The 21,368-nt window shown below is 38.0% G+C and overlaps 1 protein-coding gene across 1 annotated transcript in view; it reads left to right on the forward strand.

Annotated features, from left to right (window-relative positions):
* Positions 1–21,368, forward strand: part of ADGRB3 (adhesion G protein-coupled receptor B3) — a 465,041-nt gene that overhangs the window by 361,015 nt on the left and 82,658 nt on the right. The window contains exons 16-18 of the mRNA XM_075497295.1: positions 694–820; positions 2,494–2,597; positions 6,016–6,118. Coding sequence (XP_075353410.1) covers positions 694–820; positions 2,494–2,597; positions 6,016–6,118 — 334 coding nt within the window. The remainder of the gene's footprint in view (positions 1–693; positions 821–2,493; positions 2,598–6,015; positions 6,119–21,368) is intronic.

Here is a 21,368-nt window from a genome sequence, read left to right on the forward strand (position 1 = left end):
AGGCATCTGATGCTGCCGTTTCCAGGGTGAAATTTCTAAGGCTGATCACTAAAAACAACAACCAAAAAACCCCAAAATCCTCAGCAAAAATAGCCACCAGAAGAGAAGATCCGGCATCTCCCGGTCCAACTGGCATAACCCAGACAGACATTTGAGAACCATCTGCCTTTAAACTAGCCACACACACACACACACACGGGGAGGGGGGGGAAGAAAGAAAAAAAAAGACACTACAACTACCGACCACCACATTTTTTACAAAAGGGCCAGAAACAGAGCCGGTAGGAAAAGAAAAAAAAAAGGGAGAGAGAAAAAGCCTCCCCCTCTTCCCCCGATGAGTTTTTCGCAGTGCTCTGGTGAGGCTCGGAGGTGGCTGGCAGCGCAGGGGGCGGCTGCTGCCGCGGCTGGCGGGGCTCCGCGCAGCGCAGCGCGCCGGGCTGTCAGCACCGCCGCGCCGGACAGCTCCGCGCCGCGCCGCGCCGCCTCCCGCGCCCCGCGCCCCGCTCCCCGCTCGGCCGCGCCGCGGGGGCGCCGCCGGGGCCGGTGCTGCCCCGCCACGAGTGCCTCGCTGCTGTCCGGGAACTCCACTACACTCTCCTGCGATTAAACTGCATTGTCTCCTCACGGAATTGGCCGTCAGGCGTAATTACCCCGATTTTCTCCCCCTCCCCTCTCTCTCTCTCTCCTTTGCAGGAACGACTCTTTGGGAACCTGGTCCACCCAGGGATGTAAAACTGTGCTTACCGATGCATCCCATACGAAATGCTTATGTGATCGTCTCTCTACCTTCGCCATTTTGGCTCAGCAACCTAGAGAAATAGTAAGTAACAAAGGGGGGGGGGGGGGGGAATCCAGTTTTAATGCAAAAGGCAATAGCGGGGGGGCTGCGGGGGGGCTGGTCGAGCTTTCCTCTCAGGTATATTTCAGACGTTGCATTGAGGAATTGTTTAATATTGCAGGTAGGCAAATGTTAGTCTCCTGGTGTCTACAGTGTCTCAGAGAAATGAATTCCAGATTCTGTGATATAACTAAATCCTAGTGAAATTTGCATGTTCTCGAACTCTGATTTTTTCAGAGAAAGCCTTCTAATTGAGATGCAAATGTGTTGAAAACTTTTGTATTGAACAATTATCAACTTAACAAGCTTTTTAAAGGTTGCAAGCCTTTCCAAGGGAATGTACAGGGCTTTATTATTGCTCTTGGTAGGAAAACCCTAGATACTGTAGTTAAACAGATTGCAGATCTGCATTGGACATTTTCAGCACAGATTTTCTATGTAGTCTGTTGATATGATGTAAGAAAAATAATCAAGTTTTCATGAGAAAGAGGGGACGTTAAGTGTATAAGCAGATACTCCCGGTATTATTGAATGTAAAAAAAGCTAAAAAGCAAATATTTGTGAAGTTATCCTGCTAAGGCATAATTTCATTTTCCTGGTTTTGGAAGCGTATGGTCAGACTCTTTTTAATAGCAAAGTAGACCAGTTTGGAACAAAGTGGTTGAAATAAAATGTTACTTTCTGCCTGAGATCTGGCCTAGAAGTACATCAGTCTTATCTCCTATTTGGGTGACAAAAGATATCTTGATAAAATATAATTTACAATACGTCCTCAAGGCTTTAAAAAACATTTGGGTAAACCAGGCACAGTACCCTTTCAAACTTTTCGATCTCGATTTTTTCCATTTGTATTAGCAAATACCATGTCTATTTCAGAACATGAGCACTTATACACATGGAGGAAAAACCTTACCTGATATATGATGATAACAGTTTATTTTACAGCAGGGAAAGCTAGTTTGTTTTCAAGGTCATTTATTTATTTTCATTTTTTATTAATACACAGAGTATAAATTAAATAATTCTAAATTTCCAGCTTCTTTACAGAAGGCTTATGATATTGCTGCCATAGATATCTTGCCAATCCTTCTAGACAATCAGAGGCCCAAGGAAATTAAGTGTGTGAGAACAGTGGATTGAAGTCAAAGTTATTAAAAGTCAGAAAGTTTGGTAATTCTGCAACAAGCATGAATCAAATTCTGGGACAAATTACTGGATGATCTTTAATATATTACAGTGAAACCAAGCTGTTTGTTTAATACACAATTCTAAATATTGCTGTTCCTCAAGAGAAATATATCTTTTAATTAATTTTAACTGGGAAGTAGTTTAAACTTGTGCTGATGTAATAATCTCCTATTACATTCTAATATTATTACTTTCTTTATTTTTCAAAATCTCATGCAGGTATTATAAGGCATTTTAAAGCTCAAAGGCCTCTGAGGAATGTATCAATAATTAAACAGATCTGAGAGTTATGTATGGATCAGTTTTGGAATTAAGCTGATTTCTGCTTCATAAGTAATATTACTGAAGCTATCTGTGACAGCATGGCTGCTTTTATCATTTTGCTTTTGTTGCTTTTTTTCTTTTGACTTGTTGTTTTAATTGCTGGAGGATGGTTTTTCTTCATGGTTGTCTGTTGTAACCTACAGATCATGGAATCATCTGGTACACCCTCAGTGACCTTAATAGTAGGCAGTGGTCTTTCATGCTTGGCCTTGATCACCCTAGCAGTTGTCTACGCAGCGCTATGGAGGTATGTAATGGATTGACAAAGCTGAATGTGAATACATAGTTATATTTAGTTGAATTAAAATTTAAAGAGAACATTAGATACACATTTTTTATTTGGAAAAGAAAAAAAAGGCAAAATCTCGTGCATGTTTTGACGCCTAAATTTGTTGATGTGATTGATTAGTTTTACTCCCTTGGCCTACTGGTGATGGTATAGCCCACTCTTCTCTTTCCCCTCTTCAGTGTGAATGGTATTGCTCTTTCAGTGGGGTATTCATAGTGCTAATTAACGTTTTGCAGGATTCTTCTATACGATATATTTCACGTGAGGCTTCTGGCCTATACCTTTGACTGCTTTTCCCCCATTTACATTTTAAAACAAAACTTCTATGTGATAAAAATGACGTGCCATATCAGATATTGCAGATTCAGGGAGGTTCAGTCAACTGGTTTTGAGTTTAGCCACTTTGGTTGTAAGTTTCAATGAAGACCACAAAATGAAGTAGTCTCAAATAGTGTGGTGGTACATTCCAGTAATAGACTTTCTTTCCATCCTGAGTTTACTATATTAAAATATTATATTGACTTAAAAGTTCAATAGATGTTTATGGAGAAAATTAATTTGAGAAGTGATGAGAAATAGCATGATGTCTTAGTGTAGAAGAAATAGAAAAGTAAGAGGAAAAGTCAGGCAAAGTAATAAATATTTTTAAAAAGTGAACATGGGTTCTCATTTAACATTTTTCTGTAATAAAAGAAAAATAGGTTCTTATGCAAGTAAGAAGAAACACAAGGATAAACCAATAATTTTTAGAGTAATGTAAAATCAACCAATAGAATTTTGCTTTTAGAAGCAGCTTGATAAGTTTACACCCTTTTCTCTTTCACTCTCTTACATAGCCACAGAGACTCACAGAATTAGACACATATATAATAAATATAGAATATTTAGTTACATAAGTTATAATAAAAAGAGTATAAGATTTATCAGTTCTTGTCTGTCAAAGCTAAGAATGAGAGTATTTCAGGATATAATTCCCATCTGAAGAATTATAGTGTTATTTTTGCACTGCCTGATATATTTAGCACTTGGATGAAAATACTGTCATGTTCAGTGGAACTGGCCTTCTCCATTATTTAGATTAGACATAAGGAGAAATTTTTTATGATGAGGGTGGTGAGGCACTGGAACAGGTTGCCCAGAGAAGTTGTGGATGTCCCATCATTGGAAATGCTCAAGGTCAGATTGGATGGGGCTTTGAGCAACCTGATCTAGTGGAAGATGTCCTTGCCCATGGCAGGGGGGTTGGAACTTCATGATCTTTAAAGGTCCCTTCCAACCCAAACCAGTCTATGATTCTATGATTCTGGTAACTTCCAAGCAGAGAAAAAAAATGTGTATGATGTATTATGGACCTAGTGCGGGTTCTGCATCCAGCTGAAGAAAAGATAACTCATATAGATCTCTGTGTTCTATCAGTGAGATATTTTGAAAGTATTATGACAACTGAGTGGCCTGTCATTTGAATCATTAAAATTTGCCTTCAACACATTTCTCAAGAGCACATAGTAACCAACTATAGGGAGAAGATAGACACTGACACTTACATGTATATATGCTTGTTTTTATAAACCTAGGAGTAGGGAGAAATTTGATATTTTGACCCTATGTCTGAATTTGTATTTTGGAACACCCACCTTCCCTTTGAATGGCAGGGCCTGTTTAGAAGTGATATGAGGTAGAGGTATGCTGGTCTGAAGAAGGCCTGTGTGAGCATTCTGTTATGGTTGATTGATTTGATCCCCTCAACTGAAAATTCAAACTGAAAAATAAATTCAGTGTCAGTCAGATATTCACCATTCCCTTCCCTTCCCTTCCCTTCCCTTCCCTTCCCTTCCCTTCCCTTCCCTTCCCTTCCCTTCCCTTCCCTTCCCTTCCCTTCCCTTCCCTTCCCTTCCCTTCCCTTCCCTTCCCCTCCCTTCCCTTCATCAACAGTGGGCTGGCAGAAAAACTAAAACCTTCCTAGCTTAAGCCAATGCTATGAGCTCCTGCTCGCACTGTATTTACTCAGCCACCAAGATCCTTTATAGTCCATAGATACTCAGTGTTGGGAACTGGCCCGGGTGAATCAATAGTTAACAAGTTAGAAAGTAGCAGCATACTGACTGTGTAGACAAAGGCACTAGACTTTCTGTATTTGTTTGCAAACACATAGAACTAGCCTTAACAACATTGTCATATTTTAAGGAAAGATGTGGATTTTGGTATCAGGGTTGTTCTGTCTTCTTAACTAAAAAATGGAATGCTGTATTACTTAATTGATAGCTGAGCAAAAAGGACTACAATTTATTTCATGTCCAAAGCTCGGCATTTCTCATGGGTTCAGCACCCTTTGTTATGACCTCCTCAGGGTGTCAGCTATGGGTGTACAGCTCAGGAGGAGACAGCAATATTAACTGAGCTCCAGTGAGAAGCATATAGTATAGGTCATAGGATATATAAATATATGGCATGGTCTTCAGAGGAACTGAGCACCCTTAACTTTCATTTACTTTAGTAGTCAGCATTTACTCTTTTAGCAGTTCTGAAAATCAAGTCAATAAGGTTATTCACTTGAAACCATAATCATTCTCTTTCTGTCCTGTAGGATATAAAAGGCCATATAGAGAAAAATGAGAACATTTGCATCTTGTAAGGAAATAGGTGATAAGAGTATTTCACTTTTTCATTGTAAGCCTACATGTAATATAAATATAATAAGTTTGCAAGAGAGAGTGTGTGATACTCACTGCTATAATTTAATCTTTCTGTACAAACTTAGCTATTTTTTAGTATTAGGTCTTATGAAGATGAAGATATTACAGTGTTATTGTTTCTTCATACAAACTATTTTGTAAATGTGGTGGAAATTCAAGATTAATGTTCTCGTTATCCCAATAATGTGTTTCAAAATGCGCTGCCATAGTATCATCAACCAACCTGCATCTTATTTATGCATCATGGACCAGATCTTCTGTTTATGTAAATCACCATCTTTTTGCTGAAGTTAGTTATTATGAGTGGTCTATGCCAGCTGTGGATATTCCCAGGGATGAGCAGAGAGCATAAGAAGTTCCTGACATGAATGCATGCAAGCCTGTTATTATCAGTGTGGTGTTAGAACAGTGTTGCCAGCAGTTTTTAAAAGAAGCATTGATAGATTATTTTTAAAATATACCAAGATACTAAGACCGAACTGCAGAATATCTATCAAAATATCATGGTTCCTGTGTTTGAAATGTGATAGCTCCCTGATACTCTTTTTGAGCACTTGAAAGAGAGTGCTTACCTTTCAGAGTATCTCCAATATTTAATGCAAGAATTGCATCAAAGCTTTGTATGACTTACTAGCTGTTTTCCTTTTAGAAAAGTTGTACCCTCTCTTTGTTTGTTTGAACAGGTACATCAGATCTGAGAGGTCAATAATTCTAATCAATTTCTGCCTGTCTATTATCTCATCAAATATCCTTATCCTGGTTGGACAAACTCAGACGCATAATAAGGTATGAAGACGGATTGTATTAAATTTGCATTTAAATATTGATATCTTTGTTTTATTTGTGTTTAGCTTAAAATAATTACATCCATTTAGTCCCATACTCATAGGACCTGGCATTTTTGGTAAAATAGTAACAGACAAGGGAAAACATTTACCCTCTTTTGTAGTCTTTTTTTCCCCTCCAAAAATCCCTTTTGGTATTGTTACCTCTGGATAAGCTGTGTTCTCTGTGGTAGACTTGTATGTTTTATAACTAAATTTCAAAGCAAAAAAGTTCAAAGGCTCAACATCAAAAGCACAAATTCTGGTTCATTATAATAGTTGTAATAGGATTGTGCTACAGTGTTTTTGTCTTTTTATTAACACACTGGTACTCGAAAGGCAAGTAGAAATTGCTTAGAAGTTAGAGTACTACTCTTGAAAATGTGCAGAAACAGACATCATAACAAGCTATAGAACTGCTAAATCTCTGACTGATGCAGCTATAAGAAAGTAATAACTCTGCATACCTTACTTTGTGATATATTGCTGATTTATTACTAATCTGTTCTCAGACTTTCTGAACATAGTTGTCATTTGTTCCTCTCCTGTAGAGCAGGGCTGTGTCAGTGTTTTGAGGCATCACCCAGTGCCTAGTGATGCTAGGCAACTTTCAGAAGTGACAATAAGTGGTTGCTTAAAATTAACTATAGCTACATGATAGCTTGGAATAGAAAATAGGATGTAATTGGTGAATACGGCAGTATGTGATAGAATGCTGTTAAGTTTTGGAGTGAGCAAGTATGTATAAAGTAATTCTTTATCCCACTGTGTTAAACTACTTAATGCACTGCTCATCTTAATTTTTCCAATATCTAATGAAATAAGTTCATCATCTGCTATAGGATAACTGGTGTTTCTACAACACACCTATAATGAATCATTTATTCTTTCCAAATGAGTGCTTAGAAATTTAGCTGCCAGAAGTCTCATAAATTCAATGCGAGTCACATAGCTGTACTTCATAAAACATACCCAAAACATAGTCACTTCCAACACATAATTTAACAAAATTATTAAATTTAAGATATTAATATGCTTTAAAGTTTTGAAAGCATGTAGAGGTACAAATTAACAAAATATGGATTTGCAGAAGAAAGCCATGTGACTCTTGCAGATTTTATTCAGGGGGAAAAAAGTCAGAAATGTGCAAGCAACTTCAGAGTGCCAGAACGCAGAAGGATTAAGCCTCTCTAGAATTTCAGCACTAACATGCATAGTCATATATACTATTTTATTATGTATTTCAAGAAGAAATATGGTTCAGTAGCTGAAAGTTCCTGTGTATATTGCCACTGTGGAATCAGGGTTTGAAGGCATCACAACGACTGTGTTTGACAACACGCTCCCTAGGTATGCTGGCAGCCTTTCTCTGATGCTTGACTTGGGGAACTCTGAAGTAAAACATGCCCTTAATCCAGTTCCTTTCTTTTAATCTTAATCTCCTTGAACTCCCTCACTTCTGCTTCCTGAACTCCTGAAAGTACAGAGATATTATATTGACTTATTTCTGAGAACACCAGATCCTAAAAATGGAGATGTTCAGAGGAAATAATTGACAGAAAAAATAACACATCACAAAGATTACGTTTTGAATATATGGCCTGAAAAATGACTCTAAAATACCACTTTTTACTACACTTGTCTTCTTTTTGAGTCCATATCTTGTTTTTGATACATGTACCACCTGGGAGCTTCTAGCCAGGGAGTACCTCTAATGGATCAAAGGCAGAATACATTTTTTATACCAAGGAAGATATTCCTTGTTACAGACCAAAAATCTTTTTATCACTATGTCCACTGATATGTGAATATATTGTAGCTCCAAGAGGCTAGCCTGTGAATGCACCATCAACAAAATGGCCAGCTAAAGCCAGTGTTTAGCAAAAGCTTATTCAAATTAAAGCAATCAGATCCGGGTATGACTTCAGTATGTTTGTAAGTAAGGATATGTTTTGTCATCAGATGTGTTTGAATTAAAGTTCTGAATTTTTTATTTTCAAAGATTATATATGACCAGCATTTGATTTTTAGTCCATAGATCTAGATTACAATACTGACATCTGTAGGAAACACTATGTTTTCATTTTGCTGAGCTGGAAAATTTAATCTGTAAATGGGAACTTCAGAAAGAAAGTCAGGTCCTTACCTATGGTTTAAGATAAAAAACATTTTAGATTTGTTTCTGAGATTTTATTATTTACTAGAAATCAAACCATTTGGGGTTTCAGTGTTTGAAAATTTTGGGAGAAATCTTGGGAATATTTTATCAAGACAATGTAGCATTCAAGTTAGCAGAAATTCTTTCCTGAATAAAGGCTGAGGTGGCATTTTATGGCAAGAAGATGAGCTCAGTTTTTTTAATGTATGGGAGAAAATTTGAGAAATATGATATGCAAGTTTGAGAGTTTATTTACTCTGTTCCTTTCTCATTCTTATGTTTGTACTATTCTCATATTATTGGGGCACGTAGTTAATGGCCATATGATGCTGCTAATATTCACAAAGTTGAAAAATGCCCCTTTTTTCCGTGCTGTAGTTTGCTTTTGCTTCTGAATTTAAATTGTCCCCAGCTCTACATTTGTGTATATTCCTTTTGAGAATAGGTGCTTGTAAATGTCGTCAAAGCTGAATTCCAGTTTAAAGTTGAACAGTGTGTAAATTAAGTATACCAAAGATGTATTTGTAACAAACAGCATATTGTCAGTCTGTTTGCAGTTTGTGGTTTTCTCTATCTGCATTAAACACTGCACCAACTACTTTTATTCATTTCAGTGTTATTCAATCTCTAGGAAATGTCTGTGGTTTATTTTAATATACCCATTGACATCTGTGACAAAGAAAAAAAATATTGTTTCTCTTGGTCTGGATAAGTGCAGGTTTTCTGTTATTTATGTAAATCGTAGATACTTAGCATGTTAGGTTTAGCTCTACTCTTTGAAGGCTGAGTATGTCCTTGATGTTTTTACAACAGCTTCTTTCAGTGAAGACTAAGTGAGTTTGCATATTGCACTCTCTTTGGTTCAACTAAGTTCCGCCTTTTTTCAGTAAAAAAGATCATGGTATTTCCCACTGGCAGAAATGGAAGAAATATTTACAGAGGTCATGTAAAAGTAGTTTAAATTCTTTCAAGCTACCATAGCTTTTCCATTTCTAATATTCCCTGTTTAAAAGTGAATTTTTCTCCAGTTTCAGTAACTCGAGGATACCACCATTAGACCAGAGGTCTACGTCATGGGGCTTTTTAGCTTGTTTTAGAATAGTTCATGATGGGGGGCATGGATGGGAGTGTGGTTTCTCTTGGAAGATTTGGATTGGGATAGCAAAAAAGCCTTTTGTCAACAGAAAAGCCTTGCTCCTTTATTCCTTCTCAGCCAAACGTGTTGTGCATTTTATTGAAGGACACAGCTGAGAAATGTTCTGCTTTTTTCAGTATGTTTCCCCAAACCTTTCAAAATGCAGAACTTTATTCAAAGCCTTCTTAATGTTTCAGACTGTGAAACAGATTCCTGTTTTGTCAGATCCTGTTTTGAAACACAGGTCACTGAAGGCTGAATTTACAAGAATATTATGAAATTAATTATGTATCTTGTTTAAATATATTCAGTGTTATACTAGGTATGAGAAGCATATTAATTTACTTTGGTATTTCTTTCTGTGTCTTGTTTTCTTCTCAGTGTTAAATGTTAGCCACATAATCATGTTTAAATTTGAGGTTATGCAATTGATACGCTGGAGATAGCCATTTAACAGCTGAATTTAGTTGTAACATTGAAATTAAGTCTCCTGAATTAAGGAAGGCTAACACTTTTCACGTATAACCTAACTGCTCAAATATCTGTTATTTCACAAATACTATGAGATGTCCCTAACATCTACAAAAGCATTACGTATTTACTTTGAAGAGACTGACAGTTTTCTTTGAGGAAATATCTATCAGTGATTTGTAGGTTTCACTGTAACGTAACTCTTGCTATATTATGTTTCCTAATGTTCTCCTTGCCATCAAGAAAAATGATTGTATTTCTTCTATGTGGACCTTTAACGCTTAAGCTATAAATCTTTACTGTGCTTCTGATCCCATTTAATGAATAGATTCTCTATCCCCAATAAGTTATTGATTAATATTATGTGGATTTTTTCATAAATTCTCCTTTCTTTTGCATACATTCAGAAAATACCTTGGTTTTTTCACAGTTCTGCCTAAATAAAAACACATTAGCTGTTTGACGTAAACAATTCTTGTTTACCTATTTTTCCTGTCAAGAAAACAAAGATGAATACAATTTAAAATAAACCATAGAATTCATTATACATATGGGCAAAAGTTAATTATTTTCTATATTATCTGTTTCCGAGGGTACTTAAGAGTTCGTTGCTGGAGTTTGGGTCACTTGTGAGAAACAGGCATATTTTTAGAAATGTCATAAGACTCTGTACATTTTGTTAGCCATAGTCAGGTTTATGTGTGCCTGCTAAGGGAACAACAGGGAAGATGTTAAGGCACAAGGCAAGATTTAGCAACCGTGATATTCTGTGTCATCCCTGTTTAACTGCAATATTCAGTTTATTATGCTGACTATTACGTTTTGGAATTTGTCTCTTAGACCATATCTGAAAGGATATGAAAAGGGCATGTCCTGACTACTTAAAGCACAGAACATAAACAATCAGTACTTTTGATAAATGCATTGTAAACAAGCAAAAACCCCATAAAATTTTGTAGACAATAAGATTAGAATGTTCACTAAATAGGTTGACTGGACAAAAAATAACCCCCCTTCAGTCTTTTTTTTTTAAATAGAGGTTCTAGGCTGAAAGAAGCAAATAGAAGTGGGAAGGAGTTGAGAAGCCACAACATTCCATTCCCATAGCACTCTGAAGCAGCTGACTGTGTAACTAGAGCTCCCTCAGGTTTTGAGAAACGGTGGGTGGCGGGATCCCCTGAGAACCCTGCAAATGTTCAGGTGATACTAATGCTGCCTCTAACCATGTGGCGCTTGCCCCATATCTGCCACTGCCTTACAGATGCAGACATCGTGGCAATATATCTCCTAGGAAACAGCGGGGGAGACCTAAGAGCAGATGGAATGAACAGAGAAATGATGCTAACACAGCATTAAGGTTGTGTTAGAAAATCAATGAGGAAGTAGGGAATTTAGTATGTCAGGCAGTAGCACTCCGTATTTCAGGTCTTGCCTGGAGAACTTCAGGGGAATACCCCCCATTTAAGCAGCTGAAGCCAGGGAAAATATGTCCTTCCATTTTTGCCAGTACCCAACTTCCAAATTAACACCTACTCTGCTGAGTGTCATCTCTTTCATTGTGTAACAGCTTTTTGAACAGCTGAGCCACAGAGCCTCTGGTATGGGTCAGCCATCACAGAAACATACCAATAAATAGGTCAGCAGTCGGAGTGCACTGCACCACACACATCTGCCTGCTGTGTATTTGGGAACTCAGACACAATTAACTGGAGAAGAGCCCACTTAACTGAATAACTATTACAGGAGTAGGTCTGTTTAAGCAACACTGTTTTACCATGCCAAATTCTGACAAAACCTGTTAACATCAGCTGAATTAACTACCTGCTTTTAGATTCTCAAGAGAACCTCTGGGAGCAGATCTTTCTTACCCAAGATCAGTAAACATTGTCATTCATGCTACTGTTACCTGCCTCAGAGGAGAAGGTAACATTCTTCTCAAAAGTGCCTGCCAGTCTGTTTCTCAAAATACATCAACTTTATCATTCAGTTTGCTATTTCTAAACAAAACAGACATTTTGATTGTAAGTGGGTTACAGGAAAGAAATTGGGTAGATATTAGCAGCATGTGTTCTCTGCCTCCAATCCCCAGAACCTTTTTAAGAGCTCTGTGAGCTATTTTAGAATCACAGAATTGTTCCGGTTGGAAGATCGTCTGGTCCAACCTCATTCTCAAGGCAGGGTCAGCTGTAGGGTCAGAACAGGTTGCTCAGGGCTTTATATAGTCAAGTCTTGAAAACCTCTAGGTGTGGAAACTGTACAACCTCCTTGGCAAACTTGCTGCACTGCTTGACTGTCCTCATGGTTAAAAAGTTTTTCCATATAGCTTGTCTGGACCTCTTGTTTCAATTTATGCCCTTTGTCTCTTGTCACCCCACCACACATCACTATGAAGCACTTGGCTTCATCTTCTCAATGACCTCTCTATAGGCACTGACAGGCTGCTGTCAGAAGCCCCTGAAGCCATGTCTTCTCCAGGCTGAACAAGCCCACCTTCCTTAGCCTCTCTTCACAAAGCAAGTGTTCCAGCCCCCAAGCATCTTGGTGGCCTCTGCTAAACTCACTCCAGTTTATCAAGTCTTCCATGCATTGGGCAACTCAATTCTATGGGACGCAGTATTCTAGATATGGTCTAATGAGTGCTGAGCAGAGGAGGACAATCCATCCCTCATCCTACTGGCTGTGCTTCTCTTGATGCAGCCCCAGATGCTGTCAACTGTCTGTGCTGCCAGGGGACACTGCTGACTCATATTCAGCTCACTGCCCATCCCTCCAACCTGTCTAGATCTCTCTGGATGGCAGCCATGCCCTTGAGCATATAGACTGGTCCACCCAGTTTGCTGTTATCTACAAACTATATGAACCTACTCCAGGTCATTGACATTAAACATAGGTCCCTGGGTGCTTGTTATCTGCTTCCAGGTAAATTGCCACCCATTAGTCAGTACACACTAAGCCAACCATCCAACTAGTTTTTTATCCATCTGGTTGTCCACTCATCCAACTGTGACCTCCTAGCCTGGTTACAAGAATATTGTGAGAGACATTGTTGGAGCTCATTTTAATGAGCTTTACTTTGAAAAGCAAAAGTGATGTTGGTTTGAGAATCCAAAATTTACCAAGGTTTTCCCGTGAAAGACTTAGACTGTGTCTGACCTATGACTCACACTGGTGCTCACTCACCCACATATTGCACGCATGAACTGAGGAATGTTGCACAGGTGTAGTCTACTCCCTCCTCCCTGGTTGTGGTGCTGGACTTGGTGCTGGCATGTGTGCCTCTGCTGTCCTGCCTTAGCACACACAAAAAAAATAGCTCAGACTTTCCTAAGGTAACCCTCTGCTGTCCTACTCTTCCCAAAATGGTGGGGGTTTCCCTCCCTCCTTTGTTCTTCAGGACCTGTTAAGAGTAGTTTTTTCTCTTCTAGAATTCCGATCCATAGCCCTGAGGAAAATAGCTTCTTCTCTCATAAACACCCATTGGAATCATTTCAGACAAACTATTGATGACTCAAGCAGCTATTTTAGGCTTCACACCTTTTTTCTACTTCTCTTTTGCTTATTTGTTGAATTTCAGTGGAAATAGAAAAGTAGTCAATGGGAAGTAGATCAACCTACAAAGAGTTAAATGTTCATGTCTTTCATTTACATAATCTTGGTTTTAAGAAAGAGGAAACCATAAGTACTTCTAAGTACAATGCTAAAAAGGATTTTTAAATGAAGATATGATAGGAATAGACTTCACAAGACTAAACGGTTTAAGTAATAATGATAACAACAGCACCACCAAAAATCAGCATTCAGCTACTTGGTTATTTTCATTCTAGTATGAAAGTTGAATTTCCTACATGGATTTTCCTACGTGGATTACAATTTCTAAGAATGTAGGCACAGAATCCATTTGTCACATAAACCAAAACACATAAAGAAACACAGTAAGATATTTTTATACAGTTATCTGGTAAAATAATACATTAAAAAATACAATTCTGAGATAAATGCAATGTAAATCTTATGCCCTACTACAATAATTATTACATCATTACTCTTTCTGTATAACAAAATGAAACATGTTAGAAAATACAAACTCTTTTAAAAGTCTATCATTTAAGGAACAATAGTGTAAATTTTGTGCAAAATATTATCTACCTATTGTACTGTATTTTATTTATACTTCCCTACAACTCCCTGTTGTGTCTGCGTATTTTCAGGAACATATGGTATGGTTTAACCTTGACACGCACTGTGAAGTTCATTTGTACAGTTCTTTTTTTTTTCTTGTATTCTCCTAGGTCAGAGCTTTTAGGCCACTATATCTTGTAGTCAAGTCAATGAGAGCATTATAAGGGCAATGACTATTGGATTGGTCTGATTCTCAGATTGGTCTGATCAGAAGCTGTAAAATGAGTATTCTTTCCTTAATACTACATACTTCATTCTGTAAAAGCTATGGGGCTCAGTCCTGTGATCCTTATACATGAAAATATTCTCTAGCCCTACATTTACTTTTACTTTAAAGTTTTAGAAATAGTATCACATAGAAGTTGGGAAAATCAAGCTCAAAGGTGATTTAAGAGTCAGTATGAAAACGAATCGTGGGTTTTGTGTTTGTAACTTATGGCTGAAGTACACTCAGTTCTGAAAACAGAGCTTGCTAGTGAATCAGTTCACTTTTTATGCTGGAGTCCCTCTTGCTTTTACAGCAACTGGAAAAAAAAGTGAATTATGTTTTGCTAGATTCAATTAAACTCATCCAGGATGCTGTTTGAACAGCAACCAAAACCAACTGCTCCAGAAATAGAAGAGACTCTGCCCTGGGCAATTGTGAGTTAACCTACCCTGTACCTTATTAGATTTTTTAATTTGTGATTGATTTTAAGTCATGGCCAAAATAAACTTCCTATAAAATGATAATTGTTCTCAGGTGCTAAGATTAGGGTCTAGGTTCCAGTGCCTATGTCCAGACCTGTTTATTCACCTTATATTTGTCTGCCTTTTGAGAAAAAAAAAAAGATAATGTGGGACAAGACTGGATCTCAGGTTTCTTTCTTTCTTTCCTGATGAATCTTGTTTGCCTGGCTACAAGTACCCAGGTTTCAACAGGAAAAGCATAAGATTGTCTTCCCATTTCCACCTTCTAGTTCTTCTACAGCATGATGGTAGGTGAAATTTCATGGGAAGTGGGACAAGCAGGATGGGAATCTCTGTTCTAGATAGAGACCAACAATCGGATGGAAAGCCAAGGATGATAACACAAATTCCGATCTTTCCTGCTTTTTCTTTCTGAGGAAAAAACTGTGGTCACTGTCTGCTGAACTCATTGAATCCAGCATTCACTAAGTGTGGTCTGAGCATATTTATTACATCATGAGAAAAACCAATGTTGTTAGATGCTCTGGATCACAGCAGGACTTTGTGATGAGAGGGATGCTCAGCTTGTCAAATAAAGGGACTCCTAGGTATGGTTAGGGACCCAAAATTATGTACCCAGAGATCATCTTGATGCTAGTGTAGTGCCTCTAATTTTAGACCGCCGCTGAAACATGACCTTTTTATATTTGTTTTCATGGACATAGATGCTTATTATGTTGAGTCTCAATGAGTCACACCATAGACATCAAACCTGGTACTGAAAAATTTGACAGTAGCTGTGTTTTTCTCTTTTGATGGTTTTGTCAAAATTTATATAAAGCTGACATTGTGGATGAATAAGTAGGCATTTTGTGGAATTTGATAGAAAATTATGCTCAGAATAATTGTTGAAAGAAAACTGTAAAGGTAAATTTACGAAGAATGCATTTGGCTATAATCATGGACATTTTTAATGAATGTAATTGTGAGATTTCCAGAACCCTGCAGGGAAATGTACATGTTTGTAATAAAAAGGCCTCAAGCTGTTAAAACTGATAGAATTTCTGAAATGTCAAGAAAGTTCAGTTTGCACTAGACTTGTGGGTTTAAAAACAGGATGGAAAACATGTTAGTATCTCTCCCTTCTGAAGAAAACTGAAATATATCTGGCACAAGCAATCCAGCAGTTGGAAGGAAGTATGAATAAGGTTGGCACAAAATGTTGTTCCATTAGTAAGTGATTATATATCTGTCTCTAATTAGTAGCATGGCATATAATTTGTGCTCTATGCTCTTTATTTCATAAAAAGTCACATCTTCAATCTATTCCATATTTGCTAAATAATTTCTTTAAGCTAGGAAATCTAAATGTATTTATTATTCTTTAAATACCACTTAAAGTTAGGTGAAGGCTTAGATGAGAATGGCTTCTTTAACAAGCTTAGCTGAACCATACAGGACAACAAAGTCCAATGTGTCAGAACCAACAGCTATTGAAACTTGGGGTTTAAACAGATGAGATTAATTGTAAAGCTGTTGTTATTTGCATTGAGATTTTACACTTCTTATATTTAAGAGGGCTTTCAAGTCTCTGTCTTTTACTGCATATCCTCTTATGTCAAGTCAATCAGAATTCAGGCTTGAGTGTTAGCAATTTAATTATTGCTATAAACCCTTCATTTTGGCACTGCTTATCTTTTAAAGTAAATATAGAATAGTAATAATGTTTCGCTGAACTGAGTGATCCCACAAGGCATTGCAGTTGTACTACAATGGAAGAAAAATGGTTTTGCTAGGAATCATAGTTAGACCTCAGTATCAAGGCAGCATTAATGATGGACAAGAACTGCTGCTAGACTCAGTTTGTCTCTTGTAGCTATTCATAAACCTCATCCCATAAATTGCTCCAGAAACCAATTTGTAAGAGTTTAAACCTGATCAAGTATCTGTCTCCATTCATTTCTAAAGGATTCTTCCTTTTGGAAAGAACAATAGTGTCTAACACCAGTAAAAATATATTCTAGTCAGAGTTTTACACCTTAGTGAGAAGACTCAGTCACATTCCATAAATACCTAAAGAACATATGTGTCCTAGTTAAACATTAGCCATTAAACAATCAAACATCTTTTTAATTGTAGGAAATTGTCTGTCAAGTGCAGATAGGAAGCTTTCAAAACTTAGAATTGTGGCATTAATCCCTGTGCACACATTTTGCCAGTAGCAAATGCAAAGCCTGAAATGAATCAGAACTAAGCCAAATTGTGTTGCCTTGCAGTTGCCATGGCTAGGAGCATGCACACAAGTTATTGATATAGCTCAGCTGACACTTGTTATGCCATGATGACTTGATTGTGTGTTGGAGGCCCTGGAGGTCTCAGTTCGTTGAAGTTTCAATACTTCAGTGAATAGGTATGATAAGCAAAGCAGAGCCAAAGAAGCACTTTGAGGTTTCTTTGTCAAAGCAGCACTTTGCAGGATTTCCATTCAGGATATGTGTACACTGCACCCAACACAATTGGACCTTGGTATCTCTCAGTGTTACACAGTATTAGTGTTAAATAATAAGAATTCATATAGGCTTTGCTAGTCTCAGCTCATGGTCTTTCTGTTCTCTATATTTAAACCTGTCATCATGTGTCAGCTACAAGGACTGGTTTGGGTCACTTGGATTCACTTGTCTCCCCTAGAAACTGGTGAGCAGAAATCTGCTAGTGCGCTATGAAAGCTTACACTTCTGGAATAAATTTGTCTAAGTGGTATTGAAGAAAAGGGAATAAAAAATGGATGATTATGAATGTACGAAACAAGTAGCCTTTCAGTGCAGTCCCTAGCTTATTTCTTCTCCAAACTTCTTGTTAGGCTCATATGCACAATACTCTCCTGTGACAGTGTGGTTCTCTCACCATGGTCTACTAGAGCCTTTTGTTTTCAGTAGCTTCTAAAATATAAGAATAGATCTATAACAAAACATTACCCCGTTTCTAAATACAGTAAAGGAAAAAAAATTTAAAAAGTCTTGTGCCTTCCGGCATCTGGAAGGGAAGATTGCTTTCCTACAATGATCTAAACCTGTCAGGACAATTGGTTTTAGAGACGCTGCTGCGTGTACAGAGGATGGCAATGATTTCAGTGGTTGGCTCTGCAGGCAAAGTTATCTGATCTGTGCAGGTCACAGATCATCCACTAAGGGAATTCCCAGCAGAGGAGCAGAGAGAATACAGATAAACTTTCCAAAGGTAATTTGGCTATATCCTGTCATCCAGGGCATGACGGACATAGATATAGTCTAGAGATTTTGTAGGGGCAGACTTCCATGCTAAGCATATAATTTAAAATGTAACATTTTATACTTGCTAATTTTAGTTGCCAAGATGCGTCTGAGAGACATGTAGCATTAATTATTAATTATTGTTGGTGGTGGTAAAAATAAACCTATCATTAAGGCTCTGGGACTATTTCCAACATCAACAAATTTTCAATTTGATTTATTAACAGATATAAACATTTTTATTTTATTTCTCCTTCCAGTCAGAGCCTCAGCTTATTTCATACTCACCCCTCCCATAGGGAAAAGCTTGAGTAAATGTATCAGCCTTGCACTCTGTTCTCAATGTCAACACATCGAGATCCCTCAGCTCTCCTGTAGAAGCATGGAGTGAGGGAAAGCGGTGGGGACACCTTCAGCTGCAGTAAGACTGTTTGGCCTCCATTTCTGAGGATTTTAACCTTAGAAATGTTAACTGGTAGACAGAAGCAGTGGATATTATGAAGAAGGCTGGACGTGAAACTCTGTCGGGTAAAATGGAGCAAAAAAGATGCTCTGTTTCCACCCAGCAGCACAAATGAGCTTACAGGGAAAAGCTGTATTAGAAGCAGTAGTACTGTGAAGGGGACAAACTTTGCTTTTATTGATTACAGTCACACATGAGTGGAACCAAAGAATTAATTTATTTTTTGCATTAGCAGAAGCTTCCGACTGGTCTGGAAGTGTCACCCACCGAGCACTCCCCATGTTGAGCAGATTAGAGTGGTTAAATATGTAGGCCTCAAAAGCTGGTATACCAGTGAAACACATACCAGAAAAGAAAGCTCACGACTTCTACTCCATATACAGACAGGTACAAATAACAGTATTATGATCAAAGCCAACATCTGGGAATTCAGGGACTTCTACACAGGCCTTCTCCATTTTCAAATAGAGATGACAGCTTACAGGATGCAAGCTTTACCTTCCGATCATGTAGGTTTTCTTCAGCATTTGAATTTCACTGGTGAACAATTTTGTGGTGATGGCAAGGCACTGGAACTCATAAGAAACAGAGGCAGCATCCGACTACAGTACTCAAATCTTTAGTGGCTCTGGCCAGTCGGGCAGGTTTTGTTTCAAGGTCATTTCTTACAGAGGAGCCCACCATGTTCCTGGACTGTTGGAGGGTTTGCCCAATGCTCCAACCTGGAGTCTGACAGAAACAACTTCCTCAAGGATTTACATGTTAGAAGTTAGGAGTTACAAGTTAGAAGGCCACGCATGTCATCACAATGAGCGGAGCACATTTCTTACTGTCCCTAAGATACTCCCTGCTCTTAGATGTTCACTGATTTTAGTGCATTCCACACAGATAGCTCTGTGCCAGATAAAAATCCATCTCTTCCCACTGAGATACAATTTTTTTCTGCTGATAATCTCTTAGTACATATTGTTTTACATGGGAACTGTTTGCATCCCATATACATTAAATTTTTAATATGAGCCTTAGCGAGACACAGAGCCAGGGGTTAATCATGTAGTTAGCCATGCGGTTAATGATTTGAAATAACTGAAGGGATTGTATTTCCTTTAAAATGCTACTAATGCATTATTTAATAAGTCTTAATTTGTATATAATAAAATGCCTAGGCTCAGTCAATGATAATTATGTTACTTAGGAACAATTTGAAGTCACGCACACTGAAAACAATACAGTAGCATTTGATTTCAGTCTGAAGCTATAGCTTCATGGTAAACATCTATGTTTCTTTGAGCTTTATGTGCAATGTTGCATTTTGCTTAATATTTTTATGGTTATTTACCTTTCAAAATAACCAAATCTAAATTGGAACAGAGCTCAAAGCACTTTGGCAAAAGAATGTTTATATGTGCTAATGATTTCTAATTAGGAAGAAAAAATTGCTAAAAACTAAGATAATGTGTTACTAGCAATACAGTTACTCTGTCTGTAATTATATGCAGTGCCTTCCAGGCCATGGAGAGGTTGAGTGGAGAACAGCAGACCAACATGTTCAGTAGACAAGACAGCTACCCATTCTTCTCCTCTTGAATACTAACTCTTGGTCCAAGGGAAAATCCTTCTTGTGAAAACAGAGCTGTGGTACTGCTGGCTTTGTGGAGAAGAGGGTCACAGCAAAATTGTTTCACTTCCTAATTACTGTGAAAAATGCCAGTCATTTCTTGGGCAGGAGTAAGGTGCTTCTTGAGCTCCATAGGCATTATGTCTGTCACTGACTGTCAGAAAGGAGGAGAGAGGGAGAATCTTCCAGCCAGGCTGTCTTTAGGTAGGAGCCAAGAACCGCTTTGCACAGCTCCTGCTATGTGGCATGGGGAGGGAAAGGTGCTAGTTTCGAAGGCTGCATTTTCCTTTCCTATCTCCTTCCTGTAAGAAGTATTTATAGTGAGTGGAGATTTCCCCTTCAGGCCTTCGTGTGGAAAAAAATAATCTGTTTTCAAATTAAAGATTAAGAAAGTAAAATGATCATTGCATAGTCTCTTTTTTAATCAGTTCCCCTTTCTTTTTATTTTCTTCCCTTCGTTTCTTTTATCTTCTTTCTTCATTAATTTCTAGCATTGCCTTTATGATTTATGATCTTCTACTTTTGGTCTGGCTTTCTTCATCCTTTCCTTTGTCTGGCTTCCCTGATATTGTTTCCTTGTTTCTCTGTCATCCAACATTATGATCAAAGCCAACATTTGGGAATTCAGGGACTTCTACCCAGGTCTTCTCCATTTTCAAATAGAGAAGACAGCTTACAGGATGCAAACATTACTTTCTGATCATGTAGGTTTTCTTCAGTATTTAAATTTCACTGGAGAACAATTTTCTGATGATGGCAAGCCACTGAAACTCGTAAGAAAGAGAGGCAGCATCCAACTAGAGTACTCAAATCTTTAGTGGCTCTGGCCAGTCAGGCAGGTTTTATTTCCAGATTATTTTTTACAGAGGAGCCCACCATGTTCCTGGACTGTTGGAGGGTTTGCCCAATGCTCCAATCTGGAGTCTGACAGAAACAACTTCCTCAAGGATTTACATGTTAGAAGAAGGAAAGGTCCTTCTCTGTTCTATTTTTCCCCCTCTCTTCTACCTCTCTTTCATTTCCTGAGAGGCAGAGATCTTCCTGCTCACTTTGTCCCTCTACACTTCTTGTCCATTTTTTCACTCTGTTGAAGTTCTCCTCTGCCTTGACTGTCAAGCTTCTCAACAGAAAATCTCTTCAGCGTAATGGCTATCCTCTCCTCTGTTGTTGCCTTCAAATTATCAAATTCCCTTTCTCAGGGAGGATAAGCTGAACATTCAAGCTCAGTTATAAACTTGAGTGCAGCAGCT

The sequence above is a fragment of the Mycteria americana genome, chromosome 3 (genome assembly GCF_035582795.1).
Source record: "Mycteria americana isolate JAX WOST 10 ecotype Jacksonville Zoo and Gardens chromosome 3, USCA_MyAme_1.0, whole genome shotgun sequence".
Taxonomy (NCBI): domain Eukaryota; kingdom Metazoa; phylum Chordata; class Aves; order Ciconiiformes; family Ciconiidae; genus Mycteria; species Mycteria americana.